This window comes from Atractosteus spatula, chromosome 1, assembly GCF_055471065.1.
Source record: "Atractosteus spatula isolate fAtrSpa1 chromosome 1, fAtrSpa1.hap1, whole genome shotgun sequence".
Taxonomy (NCBI): Eukaryota; Metazoa; Chordata; class Actinopteri; order Semionotiformes; family Lepisosteidae; genus Atractosteus; species Atractosteus spatula.
In genome coordinates this window covers 64,916,742-64,930,500 of record NC_142706.1, presented here as the reverse complement: position 1 = coordinate 64,930,500, position 13,759 = coordinate 64,916,742, and the positions used below count along the sequence as shown (strand labels likewise).

At 56.7% G+C, this 13,759-nt stretch overlaps 2 protein-coding genes across 2 annotated transcripts; both read right to left on the bottom strand.

The window, feature by feature from the left end:
* Positions 1-1,753: 1,753 nt before the first annotated feature.
* Positions 1,754-8,562, bottom strand: LOC148841585 (uncharacterized). Its single transcript, XM_088912849.1, has 4 exons — positions 8,489-8,562; positions 4,595-7,400; positions 3,180-4,390; positions 1,754-3,098 (listed from the first exon to the last, which is right to left on the bottom strand). The coding sequence occupies exons 1-4, from the start codon at positions 8,560-8,562 to the stop codon at positions 1,754-1,756; spliced, it is 5,436 nt and encodes a 1,811-aa protein (XP_088768975.1).
* Positions 8,563-10,779: 2,217 nt separating this feature from the next.
* On the bottom strand, positions 10,780-13,606 carry LOC148841584 (EEF1A lysine methyltransferase 3-like). The gene is made up of 3 exons (XM_088923899.1): positions 12,787-13,606; positions 12,391-12,502; positions 10,780-11,616 (listed from the first exon to the last, which is right to left on the bottom strand). Exons 1-3 carry the CDS (start codon positions 12,946-12,948, stop codon positions 11,189-11,191), a joined length of 702 nt encoding a protein of 233 aa, XP_088780025.1. The 5' UTR covers positions 12,949-13,606; the 3' UTR covers positions 10,780-11,188.
* Positions 13,607-13,759: the final 153 nt, after the last annotated feature.

The following is a 13,759-nucleotide window of genomic DNA, read 5'->3' as shown; positions in this document are numbered from 1 at the left end:
GGAGTTCGAGCTCTCTGAGGGCTGCAACACGGGGGTGGGGGGTGAAAAGGGGGTAAAGTCCCGCCTCCAGCAGGCAGGTGAGCTGTTGGCACCGTGCAGCCTCGCCGTCTGGTCATGGTGCAACAGCTGAGCTCCATTCACAAAAAGGGGAGACCAGGAGATGTCGTATATAGGGCCCTCATTTGGAAAAAAGAAAGTTTTCTAAGAGTTTAATAAACTCAGGGGTTGCATTAATAATAATAATAATAATAATAATAAACTTTATTTTATATAGCGCCGTTAAAGGTGGCTTCTCAAAGCGCTTTACAGGATGACAACAACAATAAATAAGAAGAATACACAAGATAAAACACAATTACAATATATAGAGGAGAGCGTGGATGGTGGTACTAAGAGAAGCAGCGGGGTGAAGAATGGAACCAGTTCAGTAAAGGCTTTTCTGAGTCTGGATCTGAAGGAGTTTAGAGAAGGTGACTCTCTGATATCCTTGGGGAGAGAGTTCCAGAGCTTGGGGGCATAACAGGAGAAGGCCCTGTCACCCATAGAGTGTAGATGGGCTTGGGGGACAGTAAGGAGAGCAGAATTAGAAGGTTGCGAGGTGGGGAGTAGGGCGATAATAGTTCAGACAGGTACTGAGGTGCCAAGCCATGCAGAGCCTTATAGGTGAGCATGAGGATTTTAAAGTCTACACGGAATTTGACCGGAAGCCAGTGCAAGGACTCCAGGATAGGAGTAATGTGAACACTTGCACTAGACCTGGTCAGGATTCTGGCTGCTGAATTTTGGACATACTGCAGTTTGTTCAGAGTAGATTTAGATACCCCAGCGAGTAGAGGATTACAGTAGTCAATTCGAGAGAACACAAATGTGTTGATCAGCTTTTCAGCCACAGTTAATGATAGCATAGGGCATAGTCTAGCGATATTTCTAAGGTGAAAAAAAGATGTTTTGACAGTATGCTGCACATGTGGGTCGAATGTTAAGCCAGAATCTAATATATGAGAGAATATTATGAGAGAGGGAGCCATTTCAGGAGAAGAGTTAACCACAGCACGTCCACGGTTTTGTTTGCCTTTTATTATAATGTGATTTCTTGGACATGAAACAATTTTGCTTGTAAAAAGTACTAGCAGTGTCGTTCTTTATATGTTGTTATTAGGCCCGCTGTCCAAACATTACAGCCAGCATGAGCTACTCCACAGGCCGAAGGAAGCTGCATTCCGACTCCCACTGCACAGCAGCTCGATCCGGGTCGGGTTTCACGCACTGCTGGGCTCTGGTGCGACCTGCCAGCCGAAGTGACCTCCGGGCCGGCTCAGACTGCTGTGCACCGGGAGTGCTTCTGCTACAATACACAAGGCCAGCACGTCTGGCGCACACAGGTTTGAGCACGTCCACATGGGTACTTCCAAGGGCAATAAACGAAAGCCTACTGGAATGATCTGGGGGTAACTGGGTAATTACCCAACCGCAGCAAACGTCATTTGGAGCAAAGGTGTAATTAGCCCTGTCCTGTCTGAGTCACCGGCGCAGGGAGAGGAGACCAGAGCTCACGCTCACAGCTCTCTGCGTGTCCTGGTTCAGAAGGATCCCAGGTCAGAGGTCAGAAGGAGGGTGTTCTCAGTGTGAGTCCTGTACCCAGCCTGCAGGAATAGGGATCCCGTCACTGCTGTGGTGATGATTGTCTGATTACTGGACATGCTGTGACCTCAGAGAAGATGGACACAGATAGCAAGTCTCAGGCTGTCACAGTCTACTCTCCTCCAAACAGAGCCCACTCCGTCTCTCTCAGCTGCCGCAGGATTTCTGCGATGCAGGGGTTGGCTGCCTCCTCCTGATGCCAGTAAAGCGCCCCCTGATTCTCTGTGGGCGGTCCATCCCCCTTCGTCCCTTCAGACCCACACAGGGGGCGGTCCTTCAGTGGAGTGGGCCAATCAGGGTCTTGCTGCTGTGGCCCGGGGTCCAAAGCTTCAGTCGTCACGGCAGCCAGCGGGGTTGACGGAGCCCGCGAGTGATGGCCAGGCGATCCCAGGCTCTTCTCTTTGTCACGCTCACCGGCCCCTCCTGCACTGACCAGCTCCCCTGGTTTCCCATCAGCCCCAGTGCTGCTGCTCTCCTGCCCCCTGTCATCATTCCCTCTCGGCTCCCCGTCAGGATCCGCACCCCCCTCACCCTCGTTAGCCTCATGGCTGTACACCCCACTTTCTCCCTGCCTTCCCTCCTCCTGGTCCAGCTCTTCCTCAGCACCTCCTCTGCCTCGAGTGGTGTCCACACACCCTGCTCCCGCCTCACTGCTGTCCCTTACAGCCCCTCGCAAGCCCCCCTCCTCTTCTCCATCAGGGTGCCTCTTGCTGTGTTGACTCTCCCCCTCTCTGGGCACCCCAGCTTCCTCTTCTCCTCCTAGCCCTGTTTCAGGGGGCCCCAGATCCCCGCTCTCCTCCTCATCCTCCTCCTGCCCTCTCTTCATCTCAAACACCTCAGGCTCTGGTTCTCCAGGACTTCCCAGCTGCTCTCTCTCTTGTTCCCAGACACTGCCTCCCAGACCAGACCCCTCATTCGGAGACTCTTTCTCACCCTTTACTCCTACACCCCTTTCCATCTCCCTATCCATCTCCCCAGTTCTGCTCCCCACACGTGCCTCTGGCTCCCCAAAACTTCCATCCTCCTTCCCTTCCTCCCTGCCAAAGGACGCTGGCTGACCCATGATCACAGTGTCCCGGGAGGTGTGACTGTCGGAGCTGCTGCAGGACAGCGCATCGGCTTCCTCTGCCCTTCCTTTTATCTGCTCCCCCAGACTGTCCTGCAGACTCTCCCACAGAGCTTCTTGGAACCCTTCCGGCAATCCCTCCCCTGGGCTCCCACATAGCTCTGCCCCCAGCTCATTTCGAAGCTCCTCCTTCAGGCTACCTAGTAACCCCTTCCCCAGACTCCACTGTAGCCCCTCCCCTACATCCCTCTGTAGCCACCCCCCCATATCATTCTGTAGCCCCTCACCTACATCCCTCTGTAGCCCCTCCCCCATATCCCTCTGTAACCTCTCCCCCATATCACTCTTAAGACCCTCCCCCACATCAATCTGTAGGCCCTCCCCTACATCCCTCTGTAGCCACCCCCCCATATCAATCTGTAGCCCCTCCCCTACATCCCCCTGTAGCCCCTCCCCCATATCCCTCTGTAGCCACCCCCCCACAACAATCTGTAGCCCTTCCCCCACATCCCTCTGTAGCCCCTCCCCCACATCCCACTGTAGCCCTTCCCCCACATCAATCTGTAGTTCCCCCCCTACATCCCTCTGTAGCCCCTCCCGCATATCATTATTTAGCCCCTCCCCCACATCAATCTGTAGTCTCCCCCCTACATCCCTCTGTAGCCCCTCCCCCATATCCCCCTGTAACTCCTCCCCCCTCCTGGAGATTTCCAGAGATCCCATCTCTTCTGACATGCCAGTCTCATCTGGTCCTTGAACCTCTGGGCTTTGAGAGCCTTGAGGTCCTGACTCTTCGCTTCTAGCCCCAAAAGAAGACACCTCAGAATTGTCCATCTCTTTCCCCATCCTCTCTCCATGCTCCCAGTGCTCTGCCCACTCCTCTTCCTCCTCGGTTTCCGAATCGGGGGCGGTATGCCTGCGAATGCGGAAGACTGCCTCCCTGAGGGTCTTGGGGTAAGAAGACCGCTTCCTGGGTAGGGGAGGAGGAGGTGGAGGATGGGGCAGGGGGCAAGAGCGAAGCACCCTCCCCTGGAAATGGGTGTCAGGGCTGTGGCACCTGGCAGCAGAAGGAGAGAGGGAGGGAGACTGGGAAAGAGACAGGGAGGGAGAATGGAAAGGAGACTGGGAGGGAGACAGGGAGGGAGACAGGGAGGGAGACTGGGGAGGAGACAGGGAGGGAGACTGGGAAGGAGACAGGGAGGGAGACTGGGAGGGAGACTGGGAAAGAGACAGGGATGGAGACTGGGAAGGAGACAGGAAGGGAGACTGGGAAGGAGACAGGGAGGGAGACTGGGAGGGTGAATGGGATTGAGGAGAGCCAGGCATTGGGCAGGGAGGGTTACTAGGACAGGAAGAGAAGGGGGGACAAGGAGAGTGAGAGAGACAGGGAGTGGGAGAGGAGGAGTAAATCTCCTCTGGGTTGAGCAGAGGAAGAGCTAAGGACTCTCCCTTGCAGACAGTCTTTTTGTCCTTGGGTAGTTCCTGCGTTCCTTCCAGTGAAAGGCATGCGTATCTGAGAGGCGCTTCTCTGTTCTCTGGCTCTGCTGTCTCCAGACCGCACACACTGTCCTCTGTCTCTGCTGTCTCCAACCCAGAGTCACTATCCCCTGTTCCTGCTGTTTCCAAAGCAGAGACACTGTCCTCTGTCTCTGCTGTCTCCAAACCAGAGACACTATGCCCTGTCTCTACTGTTGCTAAGGCAGAGACAGCGTCTTCTGTCTCTGCTGTCTCCAAACCAGAGACACTATCCCCTTTCTCTACTGTTGCTAAGGCAGAGACACTGTCTCCTGTTTCTGCTGTTTCCAAACTGGATACACTGTCTCCTGTCTCATCCCTCTCCAAACTGGACACGCTGTCCCCTGTTTCTTCTGTTTCTAAATCAGAGACGCTGTCCCCTGTTTCTGCTGTTGCTAATCCAGAGACACTGTCCCCTGTTTCTGCTGTTTCCAAACTGGACACACTGCCCTCTGTCTCTGCTGGTGCTAAAGCAGATACACTGTCCCGTGTCTCTGCTGTCTCCAAACCAGAGACACTGTCCTCTCCCTTCACAAGTCTGCTGGAGCTTCTGTGCAGCTGGATCTCAGCTGTGAGCAGACAGGCGTCCTGCCCTGACAGTTCCACTGTCTTCTCAGCCTCCCAGGTGTCAGCCTGGCCCAAGTCATTGACAGGCGCCTGGACACCAGGCTGCTCTAGGGTGTCCAACCACATGGGTTTGCTTGTTAACGGCTCTCTCTCGGAAATCGGGCAGGAGACGCCCCCCAGGTTGGACCCCGAATCCTGGAGGGGGATTCCCAAGATCCTCACGGCTCGCTCTTCCAAAGTTTCATTGGCAGTGATCCGCGGACCAGTGGGGAGGGGACTGAGAACTTCCCTTGGCCCCCTGTCAGTGGATTCCTGCAGGCGTCGTGTTCTGGGAGTGTCCCTGGGGTCATTGCTCAAAGTGTGGTTTGGCAGCAGATCAGACCACTGGGGCCCCCTGCTGGGCGAAGGGTCCCCCGTGTCTCCTCCGCCAGCGGGTGGACTGTGGCTCAGAGCGGCAGCCTTTGACTCAGGCTGACCCGGGCAACGGCTGCTGTCTGTACAGGGCTCTGTGTCAGCAGGCGCCCCGGAGCTGGCTGAGTTTAAGTACCTGACGTGCTCTTTTTGGGGTGGAACGATGAATTCAGCCCGGACTACAACACAGGTGGCGTCAATGACCAGGAATCCGTTTCTGATGGGGGTGCTGTCAGGTTCTCGCTCTGTGTTCTCCCCTCGGTCTGACGCCTGCCCTTCCCCATTTCCTGCCCTGCTCTCGCTGGGATTATCGATCAGGGCTTTGCCAGCTTCCAGGCAGGAATCCCTCACTGTTTTGCTGCGATCTGAACAGGGCTTGCTTGGGAATTTGCCCTTTGCACAGTCGTATATGTTCTGACTTTTGTCTTCCTGGCTTGGAAAATGAGTCTGATCTTTGCTGTCTGCGCTGTAGTAATCGCTCCTGACTTTTCCTGGCTTTCCCGCTACCTTCTGGTCTCCTGTCCCTCCCTGCGGGGAAGGAGAATTCCGGGGCTGGGCCAGGCAGCTGGGCTCTCTCCAGAGGGGGAACCGGAGCCGGTCTGGACCGTCGGCCTGCTGTCCTCTTGTCCTGGGGGCTGACAGCGTGCCATGTTCTCTGGCTTCCACCCCTGTCATGACAGCTCTCTTCCTCTCCCTGCCTCTCCGCCGCGGCACAGTCTGGAATTTTAGATCCCAGCTGTCCGCCGGGACTGTGGGCTCCCTCTGGACGGCTCGGAGCAGCTCGTCCTGTTGAGCGCCTGCAGGCCAGCTGTCCATCAGAGCCGGGCCGGGCTGGGCACTGGAGCTGCTACCAAGCCCCAGAGGAGGCGAACGAGCCTGGGGGAAGGTACCCCCCAGAAAACTGGGGTCCGGCCCTGCGCAAGCTCTGTCTCTGCTGTGGGAAGCTCTCTCGCTCTTTTCCTGCCCTGCACCCCCCAGAGATCCCACCCCAGTGCCCCCCCGACTGGGCAGGGCTGAGGGTCTGGGTCTCGGAAGAGAAAAGGATTTTGAGGCTTCTGGGAAGGATGCAGAGTCCCCCGGCTGGGACACCAGGCAGAACACGGTCTCCCTTGGGCTCTTCCTCTTCGTCTTGGTCTTAGTGGTGCTGGAGACTTCAGGTTCCCCCTCCCCTGGCCTGCCCCCCACCTGTGCGTTTCTGGGGTGCTCTGCCTGGGTGGCGCTCCCTAGCGGTGGTTTAGGGAGCGTGCTGGGCCCTCCCCAGGTACTGTACCCAGCCTGCTCAGGCCAGCTTTCAAGACCTGGTCTCTCCATTTTCTTTCTCTCTGTCCGTTCCTCCCCTGCCTCGCTCTCCCTCTCGCTCCTCCAGGTCCCAGGAGGGGGGCTGGCAGGGCCATGGGGGTGCTGCTCCCACTCCGATGGGGGTCTGTCTATTCCGGGGACCCCAGGTCTCTTCACTTCCCTCTTCTCTGCCTGCTCCTGTTGCCGCACCGTCCTGTGGGGGGAGCTGTAGGGTGGCGGTGGCACGTAAGAAGGGGGCTGGCTAAACAGCCTCCGGCCAAGCCGCCCGGGCTGGTTCTCTTTGCTCTCCGGCCCCCTGCGGCGCTGCAGGCTCTGGGGCCGAGGCAGGCTGAGGTAGGGGTTCACTGTCCTCTGTTCCTCTGGATAAACCCCCCGGCGCAGGGATGCAGGAGGACCAGCACTGGGCACCCCCTGGCGTAGTGGCCCACCCTCCCTGGCACCCCACTGCGACAACCTCCCGCTCTCCTGCCCCCCCCATGTCTGGGGCCCCCAGGAGCCCGCCTCCTGGTGCCGCTTCCTGGGCAGAGAGTGCCAGTAGCGGGCGGCCCAGGCCTCCAGCTGCCGGTAGCTGTCACTCTGGCTCCTCCGCTCCACCCTGCGCCGGCTTGGGCTGCACGGCTCCCTCCGCTGTCCCGACCCCTCTCTCTGCACCCCGATCTCTGCCTCCCGCTCCCGGGTCACTCCCTCCAGCAGCCCCCACTTCCTCTCCCGCCCCGGCACCTCGGCTTTCCTGGGGTCTCCAGGCTGACGGTCCAGGGTGAAGGGCCAGCGGGGAGGGAGGGGGCAGGCTGCCCAGTTGGTGTAGTCCTGCAGGACTCCCCCTCTTCGTGATCCTGGGACGGTCCAGGAGCTGAGAGCTGGCAGCCCATCAGGCTCCAGCTGGAATCTCTCCTCTGGGCATCTGGAACAACAGAGCAGCTCTGAGACAGATGCTCTCCTGCTCAGAACCCTGGCCACTTCCTGTAGGGCCCAGGCCACTTCCTGCAGTGCCCAGACCACTTCCTACAGAGCCCAAGCCACTTCCTGCAGTGCCCAGGCCACTTCCTACAGAGCCCAAGCCACTTCCCGTAGAGCCCAGGCCACTTCCCACAGAGCCCTGGCCACTTCCTGTAGGGCCCAGGCCACTTCCCACAGAGCCCTGGCCACTTCCTGCAGAGCCCAAGCCATTTAATGGGGCACTGTGTATGTGGGGTGTGTGGAGTGGGGTATGAGTGTGTGTGTAGTGGGATATGAGTGTGTGGAGTGGGGTATGAGTGTGTGTAGAGTGGGGTATGAGCGTGTGTGGAATGAGTGTGTGTGTAATGTCAGTGTGTGTGTGTAGTGGGGTATGAGTATATGTGTGGGGTGAGTGTGTGTGGAGTGGGGCATGAGTTTGTGTAGTGGGACAAATGTGTATTTGTAGTGGGGTTTGAGTGTGAGTGGGGTTTGAGTGTGTGTGTGTGGTGAATGTGTGTGGAGTGGGGTAAGAGTGTGTACATGTGAGTGTGTGTGGGGTGTGAGTGTGTGTGGAGTGGGGTGTCTGCGTGTGGGGATGCTGTGAGTGGAAATATCACAGCTGTGACACAGCAGGCAGAAGAGTGCAGCAGCCATAGCCACACCTGACCTTGGTACGGCTTGGCTCTGTGTGCATGCAGGGCCTCACACAGACGCTCACTCAGGAAGCGGATGTTTACACAAGGAGTGGCACTGCTGTCATAAACTCATAAACCAGACTGCAGCGGCACTGATTTCCTGTGGTGCTCAGCAAAACCGCTGCACTGGGGCTGTGGTATGAACTGATCAGCCGAAAGCACTAAAAGCACCCTGACCCTGCAGGCGATCCTGTCAGGGTCAGTGCAGACAATCTGCTCCATCAGCTAAGATAGCAAAGTCCAGTGTGTTTATAGAGCTGGAGGAGGAACAATGAATCTCTCTCTCCCGTACTGGTACACTGTGACAGCGCCTCTCTCTGCCTCTTGCACGCAGCGCGTTGACGGCGTGGATACTCACCCGTATCGCCCCACTTCTACCCCGAATCTGGGGTCCCAGGCCTGCTGCCCCGCCGGGCCTGTCCAGAACTCCATCACTCAGGGGTCCAGAACTGATATGGAACTCGAGAGCCCAAACGAATCTAGAACACAATTCAACACAGCACAGAAACACTAACCTGGAGCTCCCTGACCACAGACCCCGAGGCTGTCTGTGTGGTCACTGCTCTGCTGGGAGACATTGCCATGCTGGGACTCAGACATAGTGATGCAGGGATTAAGTATTTTATTGATATCAAATTTTGTTTATATTACTATTAGTGTTAATAATAATATTAATGACTATTAATAATTAAACAGCCTCTCCAGCTCTCACTCTCTCCGTGACACTGGGCAGATTTGGCTGCACATGATAATTTGCAAAGCCCTTACCTCCCTGAATGTGCCCCAGCACAGCCTCACGCACAAAGCAGAATGCAAGAGCATCACACGGACCTGGAGGCCAGGAGCCGCAGGTCTGTCTGCTCCAGGCGCTGTCCTGCTGTCCCGCTGTCCTGGTGCCTCGCCGGGCTGATCGGACTGTCTGGACTTGCGCTGAGCCGCAAAGGCTTTTAAACCAAGAGGCAGGCCACCCCCCCTCAGCTGCAAATACCCTCCCGCCAGACTTTCGGGAACGTCCCCTCGTCAGCTTCGACACCTCTAATTAAAACAAGCAGCCAGGAATTCTTTAATTAAGTTCATATTTAGTAGGTGTCAAACACACACTGGTCCACACCAACTCCCCCTGAGAGAGGCGGAGATGAAAAACCACCGACACACACAATCACACACTCACAATACACACATACAGTACACAATGTCTCACACACTCACAATATTTCACACACTCGCTCACACACATGAACTCTCACACTCACAATCACACACTCACAATATTTCACACACTCACACACAATCTCTCACACTTATAATATTTCACATACATTAAAAATCTCATACACACAATCTCTCTCACACTTTATCACACTCTCTCTCACACTCTCCCTCTCACACACACACAAGTACACATTCTCTCACAAACACACAGTCAGATACACACTCTCTCTCTCACAATCACACAGTCAGATACACACTCTTTCTCACGCACACACAGTCAAATACACACTCTCTCTCTCACAAACACACTCTCGTAGTGATCAAAAACAACAGCAGCCCTCCAGAGCTGACCTCAGCACTCTGCCCCCATTGTCTGGGCTTGTGGCACTCAGCCTCGTCTCTTTGTCCTGCTGCCCAGACGGGACGCCACTCTGCACCCCACTGCGGGGACACAGGGAGAGCCCTTGCAATATTAGGGTGCTGGCCAAAACATTCACGAGTTGAGCTTGAAAGTTGTGTTTTTTGCTGCTCATCTGCTGTCCTACTGTTAGTGCAGTGGCCGGTGCTTTAGAAATTAAGGGTCACACAGCGGTCAGTTAGTCCAGGAGCTGGGCTCTGTCTTTTACCATAGTTCTTCAGCGGAACAAACAGGATTTATTCTCTGAACAGAAACTCCCTACATCAGCAGGGAGAGACTGAATTCCTTTCTGAATGCATGGTCAAGGGAATGTGGAATTGTGAGTAACTGGGCAGCAGAGTTTGGATTCTTGTCAGAGCAATAGGGCAGGGGCGTGTGGATTTGAGAGTAATGGGCCAGCAATATGTGTTTTCAGGTGGGAGTAATGGGGTAGGAGAGAGTGGATTTGTGAATAATTGGACAGGAATGAGGATTCCTGTGGGAGTAAAAGGACAGGAGAGTGTGGATTCCTGTTGGAGTAACAGGGCAGGAGAGTGTGGATTCCTGTTGGAGTAACGGGACAGGAGAGTGAGGATTACTGTTGGAGTAACGGGACAGGAGAGTGAGGATTCCTGTGGGAGTAACAGGGCAGGAGAATGTGGTTCTTGTTGGAGTAACAGGGCAGGAGAGTGTGGATCCCTGTTGGAGTAACAAGGCAGGAGAGTGTGGATTCCTATTGGAGTAACAGGGCAGGAGAGTGTGGATTCCTATTGGAGTAACAGGGCAGGAGAGTGTGGATTCCTGTTGGAGTAACAGGGCAGGAGAGTGTGGATTCCTGTTGGAGTAACAGGGCAGGAGAGTGTGGATTCCTGTTGGAGTAACAGGGCAGGAGAGTGTGGGCATGGGATCCATTTGGATTCTCTAATGTTTTGGTTCGTAAGAACAGGTGCAGTTATCACACGTGAGCTCCTTGCCTTCGTAGCCAGTGTGAAACCCAATGACACAGCACCAGGCCCAAAGACACAGCACCAGGGTCCAACTCTGTTTTGAGCAGTTTATTAGCAGCTTACCTCACGCCCTGACCAGGGCAGCTGACACTGTAGAAAGAAACAGTTACAAAACTTATATCAAAACTTTAGAAAAAGATTAAAGTGTACAGACAGAAAGAAACGGTTAAAAAGCTTCTAAAAAAGCCACATGAAAGTGTAGCACAACAGTAGGCAAATAGGCATGATGTCTGTGAATGTCAGTCCAGTGGGGCTTCTGTGTCAGAAGAGGTGCCCAGCTCTGTTGTCCCAGCGTGCCCCACAGAGCCCCGTCTCTCTCTCTCGGTGTCCCAGTGCACCCCACAGAGCCCCGTCTCTCTCTTTCGGTGTCCCAGTGCACCCCACAGAGCCCCGTCTCTCTCTCTCGGTGTCCCTGCGCCCTGCAGAGCCCTGTCTCTCTCTCTCAGTGTCCCAGAGCCCCGTCTCTCTCTCTCAGTGTCCCTGCGCCCCGCAGCGTGCCGCGGTAGATGCTGATGTTGAGCTGGTCGTCTTGGTGCAGCAGCTCGGTGTGGAAGCTCCCGGGCAGCAGCTCTGTTAAGAACTCCGGTGTGCCATGCTCCTGCCGCATCTCGGACGCCAGGTACAGCACTGCCCCCTGCTGGCACAGGTGGCGCAGCGTGGCTAGCAGCAGCGGGTAGGTGTCCCGCGCGTACACGATGTCTGCCCCCAGGACGAGGTCCCAGTCGGAGGGGAAGTGGGCGTGGTCGCGCCCCCAGCTGAGCGCGCGCACCGAGGGGGGGTGGGGCCAGCAGGGGGCGGGCTGGTTAGCCGAGACGTTGCGCTGCAGCTGGGGGAGGGCATGCGGGAGGTCCGTCAGCGTCACTGCCGCACCTGCAGGGGGCGGAACACGGCTCGGTGAGGGACTGGTCAGGGTTCGAGTAGGGGTCAGACTGGGGACAGGGAGAGGGGTCGGGCTGGGGACAGGGAGGACAGGGGTGTGGTCTGGGTTCGAGGGAGACAGTAGGGGTCAGGCTGGGGTCAGGGAGGAGAGTGGTGTGGTCTGGGTTCGAGGGAGACAGTAGGGGTCAGGGATAGGGGTGTGGTCTGGGTTCGAGGGAGACAGTAGGGGTCAGGCTGGGGTCAGGGATAGGGGTGTGGTCTGGGATCGAGGGAGACAGAAGGGGTCAGGCAGGGGACAGGGATAGGGGTGTGGTCTGGGTTCGAGGGAGACAGTAGGGGTCAGGGAGGAGAGGGGTGTGGTCTGGGTTCGAGGGAGACAGTAGGGGTCAGGCTGGGGTCAGGGAGGAGAGGGGTGTGGTCTGGGTTCGAGGGAGACAGTAGGGGTCAGGCTGGGGACAGGGATAGGGGTGTGGTCTGGGTTCGAGGGAGACAGTAGGGGTCAGGGAGGAGAGGGGTGTGGTCTGGGTTCGAGGGAGACAGTAGGGGTCAGGCTGGGGTCAGGGAGGAGAGTGGTGTGGTCTGGGTTCGAGGGAGACAGTAGGGGTCAGGGATAGGGGTGTGGTCTGGGTTCGAGGGAGACAGTAGGGGTCAGGGACAGGGGTGTGGTCTGGGTTCGAGGGAGACAGTAGGGGTCAGGGAGGGTAGGGGTAAGGGCTCGAGACAGGTCAGAGTTGGGGTTCAGGCAGGCACAGTGAGTTGTATTACCCAGACGAGCAGCCAAGATGCCCACAATGCCAGTCCCCGATCCGAGCTCAATCACACGCCTCCCTGCAAAGTCGAACTGCTGCTCCTCGAAGTACCGGCACAGACAGAGAGCCTGGGCAGAGACAGAACAGGAGCAGGCTCAGTTCAGGCGTCGACTGCAAGCAAGCAGACGTCCCACACACGCCCCCTACCGGCAGACCGGGCTAAAGCCGTCTCCGGGAACACTGCGCTGCGCGAACTTCCACCTCGGGATGAAATGGTATTCCCACGGTCCAACATGCAAGTCCGTAGGAAAAGCGAGAAACCAACACAGTCATTTTATCCAGGTTAACTTTAAAGGGACGTTTTTCGGTGCCAGCGTCCCAAGTTGTGACCCCCCCCCAGCCCCCCACTCACCGCCTCCCAGACCGGAGCGGCCACGCCGAGGCTGGCGCTGAACTCCTGGCAGATCCGCAGCTCCTGCCCGCTGAAGCGGTACGCGCGCTCCTCCGAGAACGAGTCCGAGAAGAGGCGGCAGTCCGCCGGGAACAGGTCGTCGTGCTCCTCCTCGACACTCATCGCCGTGCCAGTTAAAATACGACGGAGTTTTAAAAAAAACACAAACAGATTAAAACGAGGGCGGGCGAGAGGCGCAGCGCCTGCTGCCCGCAGCCAACATCTGGGCGAGCGGGCGCTGAACCGGGCGGCGCGGTTCCTCTCGGCGGCCCCGGGTGGAGCCGGGCCCTTCTCAGCCCGCTCGCACGGTCCGGGTCGGTCCGGGTCGGCAGGGCTGAGCGCGAGCCAGCAGGGTCCGCTTCTCACGCGGCGAGCGCGCGCCCCCTCGCAGCGAGCGCCACGTAGGAAGAAGCGGAGAGGCGGTTTGGTTACAGGCTGATGACGTCGTTTTCCACAGCGGTGTTTTGTAGTTCCTTATCCCAGTGCCCCCGCTGCTTCCCATATTTTGAAAATCTCTGCTACGTCGCGACAGGCAGCACATGAAAACTACACATTGGGAAGTACTCTGAGGAACTCGAACTATTCGAATGGAAGACAAACATCTTGATTCAACATACACACTCCGATATTGTACAGACACTTCGGAGCTGTAACAAGAATGCTCCTGCCATACGCGGACCACAGTTAGACCACAGGATCCTATCCGTCATTCCAGTTGAACACGAGTGCGTACAGCAGCTAATACGTGAGCTTCTGCAGTTCTTCCTTCTAGGAAACGCGCGGGACGCCACTACTCTGCAGTATCGGACGTTGCCCAGCAGATGGCGCCAGTGTTCGTACGAACAACGTTTCGCTTTTTCTTTAACAGAACAACACGGCGTTTCCAGATCACAGATACCCAGCCTGGTCCTACAAGAAATGTCGCAGACTGACC

Coding starts and splice junctions, on each gene's coding strand:
- LOC148841585 (XM_088912849.1), bottom strand. CDS start 8,562: ATGGAGTTCTGGACAGGCCCGGCGGGGCAGCAGGCCTGGGACCCCAGA. Junction 7,401..8,488: donor GTAGAAGTGGGGCGATACGG/GTGAGTATCCAC, acceptor CTGTTGTTCCAG/ATGCCCAGAGGAGAGATTCC. Junction 3,099..3,179: donor CAGATTGTTGTGGGGGGGTG/GCTACAGAGGGA, acceptor GTGGCTACAGAG/GGATGTAGGGGAGGGCCTAC.
- LOC148841584 (XM_088923899.1), bottom strand. CDS start 12,948: ATGAGTGTCGAGGAGGAGCACGACGACCTGTTCCCGGCGGACTGCCGC. Junction 12,503..12,786: donor CCGCTCCGGTCTGGGAGGCG/GTGAGTGGGGGG, acceptor GTCTCTGCCCAG/GCTCTCTGTCTGTGCCGGTA. Junction 11,617..12,390: donor CATCTTGGCTGCTCGTCTGG/GTAATACAACTC, acceptor CGCCCCCTGCAG/GTGCGGCAGTGACGCTGACG.